The 22,328-nt window shown below is 62.8% G+C and overlaps 1 protein-coding gene across 2 annotated transcripts in view; it reads left to right on the top strand.

Moving 5' to 3' along the window:
- Positions 1 to 22,328, top strand: part of COL5A1 (collagen type V alpha 1 chain) — a 149,121-nt gene that overhangs the window by 68,765 nt on the left and 58,028 nt on the right. For both annotated transcript variants that reach the window (XM_042914277.1, XM_042914276.1), the window contains exons 12-25: positions 5,594 to 5,668; positions 6,427 to 6,519; positions 7,766 to 7,822; positions 8,712 to 8,765; positions 9,121 to 9,174; positions 11,201 to 11,254; positions 12,571 to 12,624; positions 13,799 to 13,852; positions 15,424 to 15,468; positions 18,150 to 18,203; positions 18,724 to 18,768; positions 19,312 to 19,365; positions 19,555 to 19,599; positions 20,423 to 20,476. In XM_042914277.1, coding sequence (XP_042770211.1) covers positions 5,594 to 5,668; positions 6,427 to 6,519; positions 7,766 to 7,822; positions 8,712 to 8,765; positions 9,121 to 9,174; positions 11,201 to 11,254; positions 12,571 to 12,624; positions 13,799 to 13,852; positions 15,424 to 15,468; positions 18,150 to 18,203; positions 18,724 to 18,768; positions 19,312 to 19,365; positions 19,555 to 19,599; positions 20,423 to 20,476 — 792 coding nt within the window. The remainder of the gene's footprint in view (positions 1 to 5,593; positions 5,669 to 6,426; positions 6,520 to 7,765; positions 7,823 to 8,711; positions 8,766 to 9,120; positions 9,175 to 11,200; positions 11,255 to 12,570; positions 12,625 to 13,798; positions 13,853 to 15,423; positions 15,469 to 18,149; positions 18,204 to 18,723; positions 18,769 to 19,311; positions 19,366 to 19,554; positions 19,600 to 20,422; positions 20,477 to 22,328) is intronic.

Here is a 22,328-nt window from a genome sequence, read left to right as displayed (position 1 = left end):
CGGCTTGTCTCCTTTCTTCTTTCTGGTCCCGTGAATATCGACGTGGGCACAGATAGTTATCAGGTGGCCAGGTTGTGGACGGGAGAAACCAGGAGCGTGTGTGTGTCCTGATGGATGGCTGTCCCCAGGGCCCGGCACACCGCCCAGAGAGTGTGGACCTGACGCGCAGGGAGGGCGCGTGGACGGGGCCCGGTGGCTGCGTCTGGTCGTGTGGAGGGGCGGCTAGGGTCTGCTTCCGAGGCCACGCGGCAGGAAGTCCTTGGGGGTCTGGCGGTCAGGCTCTGGAGCGGTGCCGGGCACGTGGTGGGGGGTGCCCGCCGACAGAGCAGGTGAGCCCTGACCGAGGGGGTTGGGGTTAGCCGCGTTCTGTGCGGCGGGGTGGCCTCTGAGGACCGATCGCATGGGCACCAAACAAGATGGCGTCTGGTGGCCTTCTCACGCCCCCCGGCCTCGCCGCGTGCGGCCCCTCCTCTCTGCCACACGGCACGACTCCAGACACGGGGCCACTGCTCTGCCCTGGCCGCGGGACCAGACCATAGGGTTCTGCTGTCCCTCCCCCAGCTCGCTCTGGGGGCCCTTTCCCCAAAGATCTGTATGACCAACTGCCCCCACGGGGGCCGTCGTGAGACGGACCCACAAGCGTGCCTGAGCCCAGACGTCAGTGAGGGGGGACCACACGGCGTGGCAGGTGCTGTCGTCTCCGTTAGATGCAGGACGGGACGCTATCCACTGGGTGCACGGGTGCTGATGGACCTTGGTCAGCCTCGGTGTTGCTGCGAGTGTCCGTCCCTCCACCCGCCACCTGCCCATCACCCAGTTCTACGCGCTGTCTGGCACTGAGGACTCCTCCCCACTTGGCCCCTGCCTTTGGGCCGAACCGGCTCGGTGCCAGGGGTGGGTGGTCTCGTTGGTGACTGGTGCTCCATGCCTGACCCAGCGGCTCTGTTAGAGGAGCCAAGGCCGCTGCCGGTGGGATGTCGTTGGTTTAAGCAACTGGTGTCTCTAAATTCAAGCCAGGATCCAGGAGCACGGGGCCTGGGGATGGGGTCGGCAGAGGGACCCGCTCCTCTGAAGCATGCTGTCCTTGGAGTCAGAGGGAAATCTGCAGCCCACTCGGCCTCCCCAGTTCCTTTCCAAGTGGGGAGGGGGAGCCGATTCCAGGAGCCGAGCACTGCCCACCCTCTGGGCCCTGCGTAAGCCGTCGTTGTCTAAGGAGTTGTCCCTGCTCAAAGCTCAGCATCCTCTCTGTGCCCACGTCTCCCGGATACGCAGCTGATCAGCTGGCAAAGAACACTGGATGCAGGGTCGGGATCCTACCCTGCCACCTGCCAGCAGGGAGAACTCAGAATCCCTGTGTAGAATGAAAAAGTTTCCCTCCATCCTCTTATGTTTGGTGATGGGGGCCTATAAATTAAACGGACAAAAAGACGGCATCGATAGGAGAACAGGCACACGCTTTTATTACTGTTTTAGGTTTTACACGTACAGGGACTTGAGGGCTTCTGTACCATTTCGACCAAGGGCGATAAATTGTGGGAAAGTGACTAGGAAACATACGGGGAAACGAATGGAAGGCCAGGGTCGTTTTAGTAAGATCTGCTTGTGCAGCCTTTTCTCCGTGCCTGCGCTCGGTCTCCCGGTCTCCAGTGATCAGGAGCGTCCTCATCCTGGTACAGGTCGGGGTGGTGGGTGATTCGTGCCATCTGTCCAGAGGGAAACTTACGCGCTCCTTTAAGGCAGGTGAGGGGAGGGCAGAGAACTTTTGCTGATTCTCGGTTACCGTCAGCCCGATATCGTCCTCAGAGCAAAGTGGCACGTTTTGGGGTGGCACGTTCTGATCCCCTATCTGCTTGGCCCCATCTGCTTGTCTGGACGTGACAGGTTTTCCCTGGGTGATCTGGAAGGATCCTCCCCTCCCTCCCACTCCAGTTCCACCATCCTGGGGTTCTGTAGCCCTTCCTGTTACCAACTATTGATTACTTCCTATGTGGCCTGGACTAGTCGAGCCTGTCTTCCTAACTGGGTGGCTGTCAGCCCCACCGAGCTGCTGTTGCGCTTGGGCGGCGTCAGAGGTGAGAAGGGGCCTGAGCCATCACCCCGTCCAGCGCCCCTTGGTGACAGGCGGCCAGGCCCGGGTGGGCCGAGGGAAAGCTTGTGAAAGCCACGAGGCGGAGGCAAGGCAGGGGCGGGCTTGATCTGGGCCAGCTGTCCTGGTCCCTACTTCATCCTCAGGCTCAGAGGGAAACGAGGGACAAGAAAGCCGGGTGTCCCGAGGGCCCTGTGGATCCCACACGGGGCTGAGCACTCCCAGGGAGCCCGGATCCCACATGCAGGTTTCCTCTCAGGACCCTTCATGTCCAGAACGGAGGCCCTTTCCCACGGGGGCACCTCCCTCCCTGCGGAATCGGATGCACTCAGTGCCCCCGGCAGGGTCGCCCCCCCCCCCCCCCCCCCGCCCTTCCTTATCTTTCAAGGGTCGGGCTTTCCCGTGGGATTTTGCTTGGATGTGTTTTCTGTGCCTTACAAGGTTCGTAAGCCCTGCCCTAAGGAACAGCGGTCGGTACCGCCTCCCCCACGAGAGAGTGTGCATCACGGGTGCCGTGTGGGGTCCCCAGTACCACCCTGGGGACTGCACCCCACTGTGCCACCGCTTTCCCCCCCGGGTGGGCAGGATTTACGCCCAGTGCCGGGGGAATGGACCCAGGCTGGGTCCCTGGCACCTGACAGGCAGGTTCCGTTGCGGATTGTATGAGGCTGTGTGACTGAGTGAGGCTGGCAGGGCAGGTCTGTTCTCTCCCGCCTCCTGGGGCAGCCATGCGGATCTGTTCTCTCCCAGTGCTCCTAAGCGTCTTCCGTGGAGCCACCATTCAACCCACCACACCTGATTATTCACAAATTCCCCATGGCCGGTGTCTCTGCACGTGGACACAGGACGCGGTCACAGATGGACGTGGGCCTCCCTCGCCGCTCCCTCCCCGGAGGGCACTGAGCGCATCCGATTCTGCAGGGAGGGAGGTGCTCCCGTGGGAAAGGGCCTCCGTTCTGGACGTGAAGGTGTCCCATAAGCCGCAGGGCCGCGAGCCACGGTGGCACGGCCCTGCCCTGGGCGTGGCGGGCCATTGTCCTGCTGTGGCTTGAACATTCCCCCTCTGTGAGACGTGGCTAATCCCTTGAGCCCCCCGGAGGCCAGAAGGACCCACTTTCACATCAGGGAGCATGCTGGGACGCTCCTTTTGAGAGGGGGCAGGCTGGAATTAGAAACAGTCCTGGGCACATCTCAGTGCCTCTGTCCAGCTCTGCCAGCCTCCCGGGGCTCGGAAAGCCTCCACGGGCAGAGCTCGGGCGTTCCTCCCGGTGCCTGCTCCCGCTCCGGGCGGCGGGCTTGGCTGGGGCAGGTGGGGTCAGCAGGGTGAGGGAGAAATGTGCCAGCTTCACTCGAGGCTGTGACCCCAGCTGTGGGCACAGCTCCCGACCCCAGTTTTCAGATGTGCCGCGGGAAGGGGCCGCCGGAGCTTTACTGCCACTCCCGAGCTCCAGTTGCCCAGGCGCTGGCCTAAAAAGGAGGAAGGAAGGGCACACTTACTGAGAATCTAGAGAATTCATGCCACGGTCCCCTCCTTTTCTAGGTCTAAGAGCCAAGCAAAAATATCTCAGCGTAAAGACTTCTCTGGCCCTCGGGGCCCCCCTCCCCTGCTGCCCTTTTCAGGAAAAACGGCTTGGGCTGCCGCGTGCTGTTTGCACCCACACCGCAGCCCGGAGGCGGGCCCTGGGCGGCTCATCTGGCCCTGAGCGGAGGGCTCACGGGCCCAGCTTCGGGACTGGGTCTGCGGCCGCGGCTGACGGCGGCTTTGCCAAGGATCTGAGTGCCCTTGGCCTTCATCTCTGTGCAAACGCAGGGCCAGCAACGGCCTCCGGAAACCCCGTGAAACAGCAGCAACTTCTTAGATACCCCGTGAAACAGCAGCGACTTCTTAACATGGAGGTGGCCACCTGTGTCTACGTGTAGGTGTGACTGGAGCCCTGCCATGTCACCGCTTGGCAACCCTCTCCTCCGAGCCAGTTAGGGCACTGATTTGGGGGCCAGCCGATCAAGTGACACAGGAAAGGTGACATTGCTTACTTCACTTCTAATCCGGCGGCTGGAGCCGCGCAGGGTCCCCGCGACCTCCCCGCCCGCTTGCCGGAGCGTCCCTCGATGTCCCACGCGGGCTGTGGAACCGAGTGAGCCACACTGGGGGCCCGGGGTCAGTGTCCTGAGAAATGGGAAGGTGCCTCTGATGTAGCCCCGCCTTCCAGCTCAGGGGACGAGGTTGCAGACCTGGGCACGGGGCAAAGGTTTGCGGACAGTTTTTCAAGCAGTCGTGGGTTAGTTGCTCTGCAAGACTCACGTTTTAAAGCTTTGGGTGGATTCTTGAGGGCGGGGCATCACTTTTCCCTCCAAAGCCCCTCTTTCCCCCAGTTCCCGGGTCGTTCTCTGCCCGTTCCTTGGCATCATCCTGGTTGCGGTCGAGAGGGTGAGGGCTTTCCCACCAAGGCTGCGGTCCCAGCACCGTGGCTCAGGAAGAGCAGGGGTGGGGGGCATGGCAGGAGGGGCTCTGGAGGCGGAGAGTGGACGAGGGGCCGCCCCCAGTGGGCCCCCGGCCTCCGGTGCTACACAGGCCCACGCACGCCACGGAGACACCACGTGGCTGGTGTCTCGTGCCGGGGAGGCACGGACCCTACGTCTTAAATTGGGGTTTGATTTGGGACCGACTCCGAGGCGGAGGGCTCAGCAGCGAACGACCTCTGCCTCAGGCTGGGTGGGGATCTGCCAGGATTTGTGAAGAGGCTGGCTGATAATACGTTTTTTTTTTTAATAAACTGTCTCGTCCGTTTCACATTGGTAGCGTTCTGGAGCGGCCAGGGTCAGTCTAGAGAATCTATAGGGGGGTGTCTGTCTGCAGCCTGCTTTGGGGACCAGATTAATAGGACGTGTGGGGGCCACCATGTCATCTGGACACACGGGCTCTTGAGATTGCTCGAGAGGGGTCTGTGTCCCACGGACGTCCCCCCGTTCACTGGGGTCCCTTGTGTCTGTCCAAGCAAGGGGAAGCGGTCACCCCGACCGCCTTCTGTCTGAGCGACAGACACGCAGCGTCGTGGGAGCCAGGTCACTGGCAGGCGGAGGAAATGGGGGAAGTGGGCCTTGGTCTCCTGGGCTGCCTGCCCAGTCGGTGTGCAGGCCCGGAGGGGGCGCTCCTGGCTGCTGGGGGCCCTGGCTCGGCCGACTGCCCGCCGCCCGGGGTGGCCCCTCTGCCCCCCGCACTTGGGTCTCCCACCTCTCCCTGCACATCTCTGTGGATCCGGCTCAGAACCTCTTCCCTCCTCTTTCTCTCCCCCTGAAGCCTTTCCTCGTCCTCAGCCCACATCTCTCAGGCCCTCCTTTCCTCTGTGCTTGGATTCTGGAACATTCCGCGCCACGGGGGTCTTGCTGGTCCTGTGCTTGCCTTGTGGGTTTCCTCGTGGGCTGCGGCTCCGCCCTCCTTCTCTGGACACAGCCCTGCCCCATCCCCGTTGCATCCTGACCCAGCTGTCTCGGGCCCTCTGTCCACAGGGTCCCCCTGGACGCCCAGGCCTTCCAGGGGCTGATGGGCTGCCCGGCCCTCCTGGAACCATGCTCATGTTGCCCGTGAGTATCATTTGTGGGGGTGGGTGGTGGGGTGCACGGCAGGGTGCGTGGGTGGCAGCGTGGGTGGATTTGGGGCTCAGAATTCGGTGGAGAGGGGGCCCCGGGCTCTGTGTTTGAGGGGGACCATCCCCTGGCCACAGGCCACTCCAATGTGGGACAACTGTCTCATAGAAATAGGCTCTCCTGGGGTGTTTCCAGGATCCCAAGTGGCCCACCTCAGGTGCAGGGACACTGGCTCTGAAAGCCTGCTCCTCTTGTCAGACTCCCACCATCCCTGCGGGGACCCCCGAGCGGGCATGCTGCCCGCTGGTCCCTCCTTGATCTTGTGGGAGCCCAGGCCCGGGCCCGCTGGCCCAGAGGTCAGTCTTCTGGCTGGCGACCTGGTGCTACCCAGGAGGCCAGGTGCAGCTGAGGGTACCCTGTGTGCAGCCAGGAGCTAGGGCTCCTCAGCACAGGCATTTGCACTGAGCCCTTGGCTTTTTCTTGCAATAAATAGGGGCTGTGGGGTCTCAGAGTGAGATGCCGTGGAAGTCAGAAAGGTCTTTCCAGACTCGGGGCGGGTCTTCCGGTGGCCCTAGGGCTGAAGCCGGCAGGCGGGGCTGGGGCAGCGTGTCCAGGGAGGGGGCTCGGGCCAGACACTGTCCAACCAGAGGCCTCCCCACCCCCGCCAGGCTCCGCTGTCACCCGGGAGGCCCCGGGGTCCAGCGTGGGCACCCATACCGGTGCACCCTCGGTGACCCCCTGTCTTACGCCTGCAGTTCCGCTTTGGAGGGGGAGGTGACGCTGGCTCCAAGGGTCCCATGGTGTCGGCTCAGGAGTCCCAGGCTCAGGCCATCCTGCAGCAGGCCCGGGTAAGTGATGCGTGGTACCTGGAGGGGACAGGACACGGCTGGGAGAGGGGCGCGCCTCCTGGGGGATCAGGACATGTGTGAGTGTGCACTCGCCAGTGTCTGGGGGCCCAGGCGAGCACTGGGAAAGGTCGGGGAGGTGTCTCAGGGCTTCTCTGTGTATGCTGAGGGTCCAGGTTCCCGGATACGGACGTGCGGGGCCGTCTGCTGCCCTCCGCTGGGCGCGGGGGATGGAGAGACAGACCCCGTGCGCCCCTGGAAGGGCTCCCAGTGATGGGGCGGGACCGAGAAAGGGCCTCTGGGACGGCACCCGCGGGCCCCAAAGCCCCTCGCCCGGCCTGGGGGTCCCGAGGAGCGTTTGCTTCCTGACGGCTCTGCTCTCTGCTAATCGGCTGGTTAGTGAGCCGAGGTTTTGATTGATGACGCTCCAGATTGCTGACGGCCGGTGACCAGAGTGAACCCCGGTTCCGTGAGGCGGGCGGGTGGGTGATCCGGTGGAACATCACCTGTAACGGGGCATCTCAGGAAACTACTAAGTAAGCCCTCGTTTGGGCGGTATTTATGTGGCTCTGGCACCGTGGAGGTGATGTTCGCGATCACAGGGCGAGGATAATTAGAGGACAGCTTGAGCGTTGAGCTGTTGCCGTGGGATAAATTGTCCACGTGATGCCCTGAGGTGCGTGAAAAACCCCAGCGCCTGCGGCTGGAGTTACTGACGGGGCCTTGCCTGGCTGTGTGTTTTCACGGAAGCCGAGTGGGTCGTGGGCTTACAAGGTTTTATAACTGGAACGAATCTTTTCCAAAATGAAAATGGCATCGTGCGGGGGAGGGGGAACTGAGTCACAGGATAGAAGCAGGAGAGGTCCTTTTGGGAAAGGAGGCCGAGCTGGGCTGTGGCGGGGGTGGGGGTGGGGGGGGGGGTCACACTCTGGGCGGGGCTGGGGGACCGCCAGAGCCGAGGGCCGGCTGGGGACAAGGAGGAGGTCAGCACCCAAGCGGGCGGGACGCCCATCCCCACCGTGGGGCAGGCCACCCCCGGGTTCCACCTGCACGGCCTCCGTTCCGTTCGTGTTGGCTCACAGGTCCCAGAGGAGCTGAGGTGCCAGGTTCCTGGAGCTCCGTCAGAGACCCCTCCTGCAGAGGCCCCCGTCCTTGGTGCGCCCCGTCGGGCCTTTCCTGCCCGGCTGAGCCCCACCTGTTAGGACCAGTACCCTAGCCGTTTCTCAGTGTGCCCCATTTTCCCTTGCAGCTGGCGTTGAGGGGGCCAGCTGGCCCGATGGGTCTGACTGGGAGGCCCGGCCCCATGGTGAGTCCTACGTGAGGGACGGAGGGGGAGCGTGGTGGGTGGGGGACATCCTCAGCTCACCCAGAGAGAGCACACTTTAAGCTCTCATCAACCACTCATTTTGTCAGTGGTACCCCAGCGGGACTGGGGGCCTTGGGCAGGGGCTTGGGGGGCTGTGGTGGCCTGGGGGCTGGGCAGCCCGCCGCACCAGCTCTGCTGTCATTTTGCCTCACGACCCAGGGAGCTCTGAGCCTCTTTCTTTCCGGGCTGTCGTCAACTCTTGACGGTTCTGTTTCCAAAGTCAAGAGCACTTCGGTGAGATGGGGGGACGGACAGACCCGGATCCCCAGCCCTCCCCTCCCCAGCCGCACAAGCTGTGTGTGGTGTGTGCCCGGGCACGCTCAGGGCCCGCAAACAGGAGCCCCTGGGAGTGCCTGCGGCCTTTGCAGTTTGCAAGGAGACGGAGAATTTAACCCCCCACCCCCGTTCCCTAGGGGGCACCTTGGCTCTCTGCCCCCCCGGTCTGCATTCAGCACCTTCCTCGGCCATGCTGGCTCGGGGCTGCTCCCCTCCGTCTGGGGCTCCTGCCTCGTCGTGAGGGTGCCCGCACGCTGCCCTGAGCTGCGGAACGTGCCAGACCACTGTCACCTTCATCCTGGAGAGAGAAGCAGACTCTGTGTTGGGCTTTCCGGCTCTCGTGCCGTAAGCCCCACTGTCCAGAATTTGGTTCAAAACTCAGAGGAGATCCAAACAACTGGAAAGGTCCTGCTCAGCCCCCAGGCTCTGTCCAGGGCAGGCACGCTGGGCTCCGTGGACCGTGAGCTTTGCTGGTTCGCAGCGGGAGCCCTGCCCCACGGGGCGCCCCCTTCCCGTCTGATGAGCATTTCTAACCCAGACCGTGTCTCCCTAGGGCCCTCCGGGGAGCGGAGGTCTGAAGGGCGAGCCGGGAGACATGGGGCCTCAGGTACGTGGGCACCTCGCCCTTGCTGCTTGAAGGGGCGTGTCCTGCTTATGGGGGGTGGTGCCCACAGGCATGTCGGGGGGCAGAGCTGCATTTCTTTAAGGAAGCGGCAGGGATCTGTGGCTCTGTGCGCAGCTTTGAGGGACAGAAACAGCCGCTGCCTTCAGGGGAACTCGCCGGCTGTGCCCTGGGCGGCCCTCACTCGGGGGGGCAGCAGACCCTGTGCCCTGCCCGGCGGTGCCCGCTCGAGAGACGGCGAGCCCCCGGCCGGGTTGAGGAGCAGGGGTTCAGGGCTTTGCTTTTGCCTCTGAAAAACACGGATGCCCCCTGACACTCTGCCCTCTCTGATTGCGGACAGGGTCCCCGAGGAGTGCAGGGCCCTCCTGGCCCGGCCGGAAAGCCTGGAAGAAGGGTAAGCGTTGTGGCTCAGTGGGCCGCAGCTGGTCCCCACGGGGGCGGGAGTCTGCGGTGGGTCTGCCGTGCCCCCACTGCCAGGCTCGGGGCCGGAAGCCCGGTTGGTGGTTCCCCTCTGTCGAAGGGCAGCTTTTCACGGCCGGATCCCCTTCCCCGGGGTCGCGAGCTGAGCCGGAGGGTGCTGTGTGTCCTGGGGCAGGTGTGCCTTGCGGGCCTCTGCCAACCTGGTCTCTGGCCTCCGTCCTGAGCTTGTTGATGTGTTTTTTTAATTTTTATTTTTTATTTTTTTTCAATGTTTTTTTTTGACAGAGAGAGAGAGACAGAGCATGAGTGGGGGGGCGGGGGGGGGGGCGAGGGGCAGAGAGAGAGAGGGAGACACAGAATCCGTAGCAGGCTCCAGGCTCCGAGCTGTTAGCACAGAGCCCGACGCGGGGCTCAAACACACAGACTGCAAGATCATGACCATGAGCGAGATCATGAGCCAAAGTCGGACGCTCAACTGGCTGAGCCACCCACGTGCCCCCTGATGTAGTTTAACAAACATTTTTTTTTTTACATGTATTCATTTTTGAGAGACGGGGGGGGGGAGAGAGAGAGAGAGAGAGAGAGAGAGAGAGAGAGAGAACGAGAACGAACAGCAAGGGAAGGGCAGAGAGAGAGGGAGACACAGAATCCGAAGCAGGCTCCAGGCTCCGAGCTGTCGGCACAGAGCCCCACGCGGGGCTCGAGCCCTCGAACCGTGAGATCGTGACCCGAGCCAGGGTTGGAGGCTTCACCCACTGAGCCCCCCAGGCGCCCCTAACAAACATTTTGAATTAAAGCAACTTCCGCGGCCCTTTGGGCGCGAGCATTGAGAACACGAAAGGCTCACTGGGCCTTATGTCCGGAGCCGGGGTGCTGGTGGTCGGGAGCCACTGCACGTCCTGCCGGGAGATCACGCGAACCGTTCTGACCAATCTCCCTTGACTCCGGAGGGTGTGGACAACTGCGGAGGGCGGGGGCCCCACCCGTGTCTCCGTTTGCCCGGCCTGGCTTCGGCGTTTTGCCCCAGAGCCGCGTTGCTTGGGCGCCTTTCCTGACGGGAATTTTCATCCCCGCAGCTCCGTGTAAACTTGAACCCCGGGTGAGACAGACCAGCTCCTTGGGGTCCACCCGGGTCCCCGGCTTCTCTCTTCTCTGCTGCTGCCCTAACTGTCTCCCCTGTACTTTGAGGCCGAAAGCTGTCGCTTTCCAAATGCTCTCTGTGCTCGGCGGTGAGGGCCTCGTTTGATCAGGTGCACGCGGGACGAGGGGAGGAGAGAAGGCGTTCTTCTGGGCCAGGTCTTTATTCCCAGCGGGCTGACATTTCCTCGTTAGCAGGGCGGCATCTGGCCCTGGCCCTGTCCAGGCAGCCTCAAGCCTGGCGGGGCTCTCCCAGGGTGACCCTGGGGCCTTGGTAGTGGGCCCGACCCTTCAGCCCCGTGGCCAGTCGGTTGGGGACCGTGGGCTTGTCCTTGTCACTTTCCTGGAAATGGCTGGAAGTAACGGCCCCAGGAGTGGCCTCCACGGATGAGCGTCTTGCTAACGGTGGGCAGCCGTGTGGCTTTAGTGACACAAGCCGCCACTGTGGGGCTCCGTTCCTTTGGTAGCCAATTGGACTGGCCCTAGGGGCCTCCTTTCTGTGACCCTCCTGTCCGTAATCTGGCTTCCGAACGGTGCAAGGGAAGCGGGCTGTGGATTGCTTCCCCGGGCACACTCTCTCCGGAGCCCTAGACCCACAGTCCCGCAGACTCACAGAGCTGCCTGGCCGCTGTCTCGCAGCCTGGTCTCATCCCGGACACAGGCGACTGGCATTTTCCCCATCTGGCATTTCAGACGGCGAGGCTCAGAAAGACTGGAGTCACGTGAGAGGCACGCAGCAGCCCCGGGAGCCCGGTCGGGGTCCTCCGGACCAGCCTGGCCACGCGGGGCCGTGTGACTCTGCTTCGCGTCGCAGGAGGCCACGACTCCCAGACCCCGGTGACAGTTTCCCTCCTGTGTTCCAGGGCCGAGCTGGGAGCGACGGAGCAAGAGGGATGCCGGGGCAAACGGGCCCGAAGGTAGGCTACGCTCGCCGCCTCCTGACGTCCTGCACGCGGCCGCGGTCGCCGTCACCGTGTTGATGGCACGGCCAACATGGCGGCGGTGCGGCGAAGGTCACTGCGGTGACAAGTAACGAGTCATGACGTTCGTGCTCATCTCGGGGGGACCTTGGGGGCGGGGGAGGTTCCGCTTGGGTCCGTGTCTCGGCCGGGTTCCAGGCGGTCGAGGACCAGGGCTGCCGGGGTGAATGTCACAAACCAGCATGGCAACTGCAGCTGGTTTGCTTAGGGGGCAGATGGGTCCCTCTGAGCAGGTGGCGAGCATTGGGGGAGGGGGGCGCGTGGAATCTCAGCTCTGCCAGCCGTCCGTGAACGGACAGACGGCAAGAGCACGCACGTGGGGGCTGACGCGAGGAATGCCAGGTGCACGAGACGGGGAGCCTTCTCGACCAGTTTTGGGGCGTTTGCTCCCCCGCATCGCAGGGAGCGAGTAGACGTTGTGTGTGAGCGGACGTGGGGTCGGTCACGTGTGCGCGTGAACGGAATCTGCAGTGTGGCCACCCCTCCGCCCCCCGCGTTGGTGTGGAGCCCCCACCCCTGTTCTCGGCCGGCCCTTCCTTTCCCAGCTCTGGAGCGCCGTCCGGGGCCGTGCACGGCGCCTTTCTCCCGCGTTACCTGGAGGGGGTGGAGAATGGGTCACCGCACCCGCCGGCGGCCGAGACGCCTGTTCACCTAGTAGCTGGTGCGGATGAGCTCGGGTGCTCCTCGCGCGACCGGAGCTCAGGGGAGGAGGCTTTGGTCTCGAGTCGCCCGAGCGACAGGAGGGAAGAAGGGCCTTCTTGAGTCTCTCCCGCACAAAGTGGACTTCTTCCAACAACAGAGGCATCTTAAGCCTGAACTAGCATGCTCTTGACCTCCCCCACGTGCTTTACAACGTCCGCGAGGCAGGGCTGTGCGCCCCGACTCCAGGAGGCAGCCCGGGGTGGCCCGGGGCGCCAGGGGGCCCCCGTTGGTGACGAGTGTGCCCGGCCGTGCCGGGCGCTGAGGGTGTAGCGGTGAGCGAGACAGGCACTCGTGGGACATCGAGGCTCAGAGCCTGTGGCCCTAGGACAAAAGTCAGCTCTGTGTTTGTAGCCTTTGTTGGTGTTTGGGGGAAAAGGGCCGCGGAAACACAGAGCCGACAGCGGAATTTGTGGCGAACGGAGGCCGGTGGCCGCCACACGCGGAGGTTCTGGGGCCCGGGGTGCGCGGATGCTGCCCGAACCGCGGCCCGAGGAAGGGCGGCCAAGCTGTGTGCAGTGGCGCCCCTGAGCAGGCCCCTCTGTTCCTCACAGGGCGACCGCGGCTTCGACGGCCTGGCTGGACTGCCGGGGGAGAAGGGCCACCGGGTAAGTGTTCCCCACGTGCGCGTCACCGGCACAGAGGTCCCGATGGCTTCTGTGCAGAGGGTGGAGGTGTTTCTTGGGAGACCCTTCCGGAAGGCCTGGGATCTCTCGTGTGGGGCTGGGACCCCGCCTTTCCGGAGTGGTCACAAAAGAAACTCCCAGAAACCAGTGCCAACGCGATGTCCTTGCGGAAAGTCAGTCCAGAGAGAGTGGGTTTCTCATGGGCCGCTTACAGTGAGCGAGCCCGTCCGGCCTCCCGTACCCGAGGCGCGTGGAAGGGGAGGGGAGGGCCCTTCCTTAGAGAAATCTGCTCTCACTGGGGCCCGCCGTGGTTCCAGAAAGCCCGGTTGGCCACCGTTTCGCTGCCGGGGACCCTCTGCGCCACTCAGGCAGAGATTCCGGGAGCTGGTGGCAGCTCCTGGGGTGGGGCCAGGGTGCGTGCCGTGGCCCGGAGCCCCCTGCTTCCCTCCTGCGCGGGCCGCCTCCATGGGACGGCTCTTTGCTGCTCCTCGGACGTTTTCTGCCTCACCTGTTCTCTTTGAAGCAAAGCGTGTCTCTTTCGGACTCCGGCACAGCGAGGGCACACGCAGGCACGTGTGCGTGCACACACACCAGCACACGCGCTTGGGGACGGTGTCGGGAGGGTTTATCCAACGCGCCCCGCGGCCCGTTGAGGAATGACATAGTGGTTATCAAGGCGCGTCGTCTGCGTTCTCCAGCCACGATGTGGAGACTGGGACGAGGGCAGCCGCCGGGCCCATCCGTTTGACGGATGAGTGCATATTAGGCACCGACTGCACGCGAGGCCCAGAGCTGCGAGAGGCGGGAGGTGGACCAGCGCCGACCCTCAGGACGCTCACGGTCGGGGGCGGCAGCCCTTCCTTGGGGACCCTGTGGGGCCGGGGCTGGTGCCCCGCTTCCCACGGAGAAGCTGGCAGGGGGTCGCTCAGACCCTCTCCCACCAGCCTGCAGAGTCCGAGGGCGCCGCCTGCCCGTGGGAGCCGGTCGAGCGAACCTGCCTCCCGACACCAGTCCCCAAAACCACCTCCTGTCACTCTGGAGTCTTCAGCGGGCTCGGGGCTTCTGGTCTCAGAATCGCAGAAAGACGGACGGGCATTTGAGACGGCTGGGGGTGACTGTTCCGAGTGCCTAATGCTGACCCTGCTTGACGTCCTAGGGTGACCCTGGTCCTTCTGGCCCGCCAGGACCTCCGGGAGATGATGGAGATCGGGTGAGTAGCCGCCTGCCCGTCCCCTCGGGGTGGGGGGGTCCGGGCTGGAACCGCCGGGAAACGCAGGCAGTGCTGTCATTGGTTGGCAAGGGTGCAGCTGGGGAAGGAGGGGCTGTGGGTGGGCGAAGCCACGGGATGTGGGGACAGGCCGCACGCCACCTCTGAGACAAAGCAGGTGGAAGCGTTTGGCTTGACCGCTGGGCCTGCGTCCGGGAGCGGCTTTCGCCCGCCGCTGGTCTCGGAGAGAGTGCCCTAGTTCTGGGAGGTGGCTGCCCGGGTCGCCGTGGAGGAGGGGTGTCGGGAGAGGTCATGAGCTCCGTGTCTCCTCTTGTCACGTGGTCTGGGTGGAGGCTGTGGGGTGGTGGGGCCCGGGGCTTAGGGGCGGGGGTGGGGAGTCTGGGAAAAGCCTGTCCTTGGCCCTGGAGGTGGAGGGAGGCGGAGGGCTGGGAGCGTGCAGGGGTGGGGGGAGCACGGCTCTGCCCGAGGTTGGAGCCCGGGCTGGGGGTGGGCCTCTCACAGGGGGGCTCTGCGGAGGCCCCGGGGTTTGTCAGGTGCGTCTTCCTGGGAGAGTGACACACAGTTATGATGTGCAGAGAAGCTAGAGTGGGCTTATGAGCCCCTCCCTGCATTCACCCCGGTCACTTACACAGCGTCTTGGGGTCTCGGGGGTGTTTTAGGAAGAAGGTTGGGAAACTCTGGGAAGTGAGTTAGGGCCTGGCCGTGCCTCTGTCCTCAGCGGCTCTCAGCTGCCATTGCCAGGGTCCCCTCTCCTGTCTGGGCCCCAGCGCACTTGACTGTACTACGAGAAAGGAGAGAGGGGTCTTCCCGGATGTGCGTGCTTCTTAGCAGGGGAGGTGTGCGTGCGTGTGTGTGCACGCGTGTGTGCAGGGCCGGCTGTGCGTGAGGTGAAGAGGAGGGGGCAGCGCCCTGACCAGGAGAAGCGGAGTTGCCGATGGCAGCTCCTGATCTGGAACCTTTGGAGCCAGGACAGCATTTCCTTCTGCAGCTGGAAGGAAGAGGCCGCATGTAGGGCCCGGGCAGAGAGAGAGGTTAGGCTACTGGGCGTTGGCCCGAGGGGTCTGGCGATTGTCCGTGACCCCTTCCAACGCAGCCTCCGTCGTTCACGCTCCTATCATTTCCCTCTCTCGCTCCCTCCCTCCCTCCCTCCCTCCCTCCCTGTCATCTGCCATCTCCCTCCCTCCCCACCCAGCCACCTGTTTTCCGTCTCAGTCTACCGCGTATCATTCTATCTTTTATTCCTATCACGACCCGTCGAGGTCACCAGATTCTTGGCTGCCCTGATGTTTCTGTGCAGCCTTCTCCTCACTGGGGCTGTGGTGTGTGAGCTCCTGAGCAGAGCGCCCCAGGGCCTCGGATCCCCCCAGTTCCCTGAAGCTTCCCCGGGGGTGGGGACACTCGGGCCTTCCCGGCTGGGGCCGGACTAGTAGATCCGGCAGAGGCTGAAGCAGCCCCGGGCCAGAGAGTCCTTCCACACAGCGGGAAGGCATGTTGCCTCTCTGTCCAGGCTTCAGAATGTGTCCCTAAAATCCTGCCTCTTTTCTCCCCCACAGGGTGATGATGGAGAAGTCGGGCCCAGAGGGCTGCCCGGGGAACCCGTAAGTCCTGTTCGGGTGGGCTTCTCTCTCCTCTGCGTGGTGACGGGCTGCTGGAGGAGACCGCTCTGGGTGGAACCAGGGACCAGCCCAGAGCATAAATTAGAGGGGAGGTCAGCCTTGAAACAGAGACATCTGGGGGTTTCTTGAGCAAGGAAAAGAAGGCTGGTAGGGCAAATATGGCCTTCCCCAGGGGAAGAAGACGAGACCTGGAGGGCTGTGGTTGGAGCTCCAGGCTGCAGGCGTGGGGGGTGTCCAGTGTCCTCATGGTGGGTGTCCACGGCCATCATGGCAGATGTCCAGGACCATCATGGTGGATGTATAGGGCCATACTGGCAGGTGTCCAGGGCTATCATGGCGGGTGTGTAGGGCCATCCTGGCAGTTGTGTAGGGCCATCATGGCGGTGTTCAGAGACATCATGGCAGATGTCCAGTGCCATCATGGAGGATGTCCAGAGCCATCATGGTGGGTGTCCAGGGCCATCATGGCGTGTGTCCAGGGTCATTGTGGTGGATGTACAGGGCCATTATGACAGATATGCAGGGCCATCATGGTGCGTATCCAGGCTGAAGGCATGGTGGATGTGCAGGGCCATCATGGCGGGTGTCCTAGGGCCATCGTGGTGGGTGTCCAAGGCCATCATAGTGGATGTGCAGGGCCATCATGGTGCGTATCCAGGCTGCAGGCATGGTGGATGTCCAGGACCATCATGGCGGGTGTCCTAGGGCCATCATGGTGGGTGTCCAAGGCCATCATGGTGGATGTGCAGGGCCATCATGGCGGGTGTCCTAGGGCCATCGTGGTGGGTGTCCAAGGCCATCATGGTGGATGTGCAGGGCCATCATGGTGCGTATCCAGGCTGCAGGCATGGTGGATGTCCAGGACCATCATGGCGGGTGTCCTAGGGCCATCATGGTGGGTGTCCAAGGCCATCATGGTGGATGTGCAGGGCCATCGTGGCGGGTGTCCTAGGGCCATCGTGGTGGGTGTCCAAGGCCATCATGGTGGATGTGCAGGGCCATCATGGTGCGTATCCAGGCTGCAGGCATGGTGGATGTCCAGGACCATCATGGCGGGTGTCCTAGGGCCATCATGGTGGGTGTCCAAGGCCATCATGGTGGATGTGCAGGGCCATCATGGCGGGTGTCCTAGGGCCATCGTGGTGGGTGTCCAAGGCCATCATGGTGGATATGCAGGGCTATCATGGCGGGTGTCCTAGGGCCATCATGGCGGGTGTCCAAGGCCATCATGGTGGATGTGCAGGGCCATCATGGCGGGTGTCCAAGGCCATCATGGTGGATGTGCAGGGCCATCATGGCGGGTGTCCAGGCTGTAGGCATAGGTGGACGCCCAGAGTGCACCAGGCAAGTGTCCAGCAGCAGTTGTGGTGACTAATCAGACGGTTTACCGTCCCTTCTGATGTCTACACTTCCCCAAAGTGGAGCCTTGCATCAGGGTGGTCCTGCCATGGCAGCAAACGGCTCTTTTCCCGAAGCCGAGTTCTCTTAGGGCCCAAGCAAACTTCCTCAGTGACAAAGGACACCGTTTACATCTCACCCGTGGTTACTTCTGAAATGGCTCATTTTTGTTGCCCGCGTCGCCACGGCGGTATGCATCTGGCGACGTTAATTGAGGAGAACCTTGCAAGCGGTACGCGGAGAGAGCCTGGGCTTGGGCTCCCACATTCACCGGGGACTAAGTTATGCCCTGGATGCCTGATTCGCCTCTAAGGAGGATCCATTACGCAGTCCCCTCCTTAACACACGCCGAAGCGTCACCTTGCGGGTTAGTAACTTCTAGAAAGCATTTACAGGGCTAGGTTTTTAAATAACGACAGGGATAGTTAAGTGGCACTGAGTGTGGGAAGGAGCCCTCTTCTGCCGAGTCTCAGGAGTTTCCGTCAGAATTCAGGGCACTCGTGCCTTGGTTAAAGGCTGGACAATCCCCCCAGGAGAGGGGCAAGCGTGAGGTTCAGGATGGGGCTCCTTCGGGTGACGGGCGACGCCTCTGCTGTGTTACCTTCTGAATCTCATGAACCGTGCTGGGAACGGCGCTGCCTTGGGGCTGTGTCCCTCCACGTGCACACGGGCCGTCCCCACACGTGACCTTTGCTGCGGAGGGGGGAGGGGTTGAGCTCTGGGCCTTAGTGGCGCCCCAGAAAAAAACCCCGAGCCCCGTGCTTCAGCTCTGCCTTTGGTCACGACGTCCCCATCAGAGAACTAGTTCCTCCTCCCTCCACCCTCCGGTGGCAGAAATGCAGTCACCTGTCACTGCGCAGAGGGAGCCGGTAACGAGACGTGGACAAAAGCGTTCCGTGCAGTGGAGTATCTTCGTGGCCTCCGCTGGGAGAGCTTTTGTGTGTACCTGCCCCGAGCGAGTGTGAAAGGGCGCCATTGAGCTGAAAGGCTCCCCTTGCTCTGAAGGTGCCCCTTGATCCCTTGTCTAAGCTGCCGGTTCGTTCCATGCACCCGCCCCTGCTTCCCAGAGCGGGTGGAGAGGTGGGGCGGCTGAGGAGGTGTCACGGGCGAGGACGGGTGCTGCCCGTGCTTCCCGGGACGTGTGGACAGCTGCGTTGCTGCCAACACTCTGGGGGTGGGGGTGGGGCTGCGGGGCTTGCCTGGGGCAGGGCCGGCGCCGGGTTCTTGGCCAAGTGTGAACAGTCCTTTGCCCTTTCCTCTTGCAGGGGCCGCGTGGTCTGTTGGGGCCAAAGGGACCCCCGGGCCCTCCTGGACCTCCGGTAAGGCCTGTCACCTCTGCACGTCTGTCCCGCTCGGACACTTGCCCGGGGCTGGTCGAGGTGTCGCCGGGGCTCTGGGGCTCCTAGGCAGGCAGAGCCCTCCGCAGGCGTGGGTTTGCAGGAGGAGGCACAGAGGCCGGTGGGCCGTACAGCTTCTCCTTCTCACGCGACACGTGCTGTTTTAAACGGTCGCCAGGTTGCCTCATTTTCTCCTTTGAAGGCACTCTAAGCGGCTTCTGGAAAGTTCTGGAAGCAAGTAGCCCATGGTCCTGTCGGGGCCCTGTCCCGGTGGGCGGCTTCTCCGGGCCTGGCCCACCCAATGCTCGGGCCCGACAGCTCCATTGACCCCTGGCCGATCGAGCCTGCAGGATTCTTTAATATCAACCCCTGCCCCTCCCCAGTAGGTTTGCCGTCCCCCGACACGGTGAGGGCAGGACGCCGAGCAGAGCTGGGTGGGATTTTCCCTGTGACTGTGGTTGATTCTTCAGCACTCTGTTATTTTCTTTCCAACGCCATCCAGGGTGTGACGGGTATGGATGGCCAACCAGGTCCGAAAGGAAATGTGGTAAGTCTTGGGGGTCTGACGCCCACTGTTACCGTCAAACCGGAAGGGGATCCGAGGTGGAGGGCACAGCCCTGAGCCCTGGGTCCAGGTGGAGTCTGAGCGGGAGAGCTGGCGGCCGTGCTTATTCCGACCGGAGCCAGACCGTGTCTGTGCAGGTGCGGAGGGAGCTGTCTGTCTCCCCGCCCTGTGCTCCAGTGACGAGCACTTACTGTGAGCCAGGCCCAGCGAAAGATAGGTCCCCTGGCTCTACCGGGAGACTTTAGCGCGACGTCTTGGGAGTTTTCCACCAAGTAGAGTACTTTCTGGTCGCTTCCTTTCACGGTCGCTCCTTCCTGGCGGCTGTCTGGGTGTCCCGGCAGAGACGACTGGGTGCCCCTCACGTCCGGGTCAGCGTTGGGGATCCTTGCAGGTGCCCAGGCCTGCTTCCTCTCTGCCACGGGGCCGCCTGCTTCTTCCCGTCTGGGCATCCTCTTCTGACGCTGGTGGTGGGCACCTGCCTGCCCTCCAGAGTCCCCATCAGTGCCTTGCTTGTGTTTCCTCTAGGGCCCCCAGGGAGAGCCCGGCCCCCCGGGACAACAGGGCAATCCAGGTGCCCAGGTGAGTGAGCAGCGGCCAGCGGGGGGGTGCGGGTCTCGGTGGCGTGTCCTGGGCCCCAAGGGACCGGCAGCCTACGTGTGACCTAGAACGGAGTCATCCCAGATGAGGGAGAGGGTGCAGGGAAGGTGGACGGGTGGCAGGGAGGAGCCCGGAGCCGGCCAGTCCCCTGATCTTGCCTTCCTCTCCTAGGGTCTCCCAGGCCCCCAGGGTGCAATCGGTCCTCCAGGGGAAAAGGTGAGTGGCTGTGCTGGTATAGGGACGCCCCCACCTGCCCACGGGGTGCGTTCCGGCCCCTGGGGAGCTCCCCCCACCGCAGCCCAGGCCGCGGAAGTGGCGGTCCATCCCCAGCTTGTGCGTGATTCTATTCTTTTCCCAGAGCCAGGGAAGCTCAGGGCCCTGCGCACGCGGGAAAGGAGACCGGGGGAGATCGGGGACCTTTGTCCGTCACTGATCATAAGTTCATTCATTCACTCATCCATCCATTGTCTAGCTGTGCGGAGCGTTGCCGGATTCAGGACCAGAAAGGGCGCTCGGTCAAATTTGACTGTTTGTTGTCAGCCTGAAGTCTTGTTGTGTTGTTGTTTGCTTTCCGTGTCGTTCTTGCTAAATCTGGCAAACCGCCCCCCCCCATCTGCATCCGGGCCCCCGCTGAGTCCTAGGTGCTGGGGGAGAACAGGGCCACTGGAGCACTTGCCGAGCTCGTGCTCAACCCCAGATCTTTCCGCGAGCGCGGGCCCTCGGCTGACGGCGGGGCCACCTCCGAGGTGTGGTTCTCAGTAGCGCACACAGCTGGGCACCAGCTGAGAAGCCCTCCTGCCTCCACGTGGGGTGATTTTGTTCCACTGGCAAAACCGCAGGCCCAGGAAGCAGCAGAGGGGGAGGGTCCTCTCCTTTGGGGGGGTTCGGTTGCCGGAAGCTCCCGTGCCAGGGGGCGTTCGGTGCCTCTGAGCATCCCTTTCAACAAATGTTCTTTGAGCGGAAATGTCGGGAAGTGCCCTTGGGGTCGGCCTAGGGAAGAGGTGGCCCCAGGGCTCAGGGGGTCTCTGGTTTGTTCTAGGGTCCCCTGGGGAAACCAGGCCTGCCAGGAATGCCCGGTGCTGACGGACCCCCGGTGAGTACCCTGCCCACCTCACCCCTTCAGCACTGCCTGCCCCGTGTGCCCCCAGGGATGGAGAGCCCAGGCCAGCGGCCGCCCCCCTCGCCCCTCGTCCCTCGCCCCCGGTTGCGGTGAGGCACCCCTTCCTGTCTCCTCTCTCCCACCTCCACTGATAAAGAAAGACCCGGCTGATTGTGTGACTGGTGGCCCAGCGATTATGGGGCTCTGGACGCACTTTTCCATGACGGGTTCCGATCAAGGGGTGGAAACTACACGACTAGGAGAAGGAGTTATTTGTTGGGAGCGCTGTTTAAGGACCAGAACCCAGCCTGCATTTCCAACCCCGAGGAGGGCTGGGCTGGGCTCCGAGCCGTTCCCCGTGTCGCTGGTGTTTGAAGGGAAGGACAGCGCGCGCTGAGTGTATTTTTAGCCATCACACACTGCGAAGGAGGGTATTAAGCAGTGCGTTGGCCATGTGTGAGCGCAGCTGTGGAGCCAGATTAGGGACCGCCTCGAAATAGGGAGCCAGTGACAAGTCAGCCTGTGGCTGAGCTGGCAGAGGGAGGGGTGGGGAGGTGGCACACGTTCGAGGTGTGTGTGTGTGTGTGTGTGTGTGTGTGTGTGTGTGTGTATCCATCTGTACCCACCGCCCTCTTTGCAAGCTGCTGGTGGGATTTCTGGTTTCGCCTTTTTTTTTGGAGGATTCAGGTGATACTGCAGACATAGCACATTTCCAGAAATAGGACTATCTGAACCATTTATTTCAGACACGGCGTATCTTATCGTTCTAATAATGCTGGTCAAACCTAAGCAAGAGCTCAGTACGTTAGCAATTAACTGGGGACTGTTTAAGGTACAGCTTCCCTTTTCGGGGCTGAGAATGGCGGGATCCAGGGTATCACACACCAGCAGTCGCCCCGTCCCAGGCTGAGCCAGCGGCCGGTCACCGCCCGCCCCACGCAAGCCGCCCCGGGCCTCCCGCGGCCTCCCGTGTTCCACGCGTTTGGCGGTGTGGATGCAGTGGTCGCTTACCTCTCTTAATTGACGTTCGCGCTGCATTTCGTCTCCTGACTGTAAAATAACTTGTTACGGAAAATTAGCAAAATAGATGAAAAAAACGACAAAATGGAAGCCACTCTGATCCCACCCCCACGCTTACCCCACCGATGGCAGGTGGGTGCATCTCCTTGCACGCGTTTTCCTGTGTGCAGGGCGTCCGTCACGGGCCAGGCCCGCAGCCCTATGGGGCAGACAGTGCTGGGGAGTGGGGCGGGCTGCAGGCCCCCACCTCCCTGACCTGACTGCTTCTGCCCCGGAGACCCCGTGTCCCCAAAATGACACCCTGATGCTCCAGAGACCCTGAGGGGTCCAGGCTCCTTCCTACTTAGACCTCGAAGACTGCCCCCCACCCCCGCCCCGAGCCCATGGAGCCGTGGGCTGCCTGTCCTAGACTTTGCACTTGCCACCCCCCCAGCAAACACTTAAACTTGAAATATGAGCGCACGGCGGCCCGTCCGACCATGGCCGTGCGAGCTGCTCACTGAAGGTGCTTAACGCTAAAGACGCGAAGGGGAACAGGTGCCTGTTGTTGTACGTGAATTTGCAGGAACAGAGAGATGAAAGCACACGCTCCGAACAGGAGAGGGTTTTCTTCCCTTCTTCCCTCGAGTTGGTTGGGTCTGGCCTCGGCTGCAGAAAGGAAGGTTGATTTAAAGCCCTTCGGAAGGAGGGAGCGTTTCGGAGCAGACGCGCACTGAAGCGTGTTGTTAAATCATCCCGGAGAGCTCACAACGGGGCGATGGGGACGTGAGTTATGGTTCGAAGGAGTATTACGGAGCCAGTAAGAACCAACTCTGGGCGAGTGTTC

This window comes from Panthera leo, chromosome D4, assembly GCF_018350215.1.
Source record: "Panthera leo isolate Ple1 chromosome D4, P.leo_Ple1_pat1.1, whole genome shotgun sequence".
Lineage (NCBI taxonomy): Eukaryota > Metazoa > Chordata > Mammalia > Carnivora > Felidae > Panthera > Panthera leo.
Note: the sequence above shows the minus strand (reverse complement) of the source record. Positions and strands in the feature narration are given on the sequence as shown.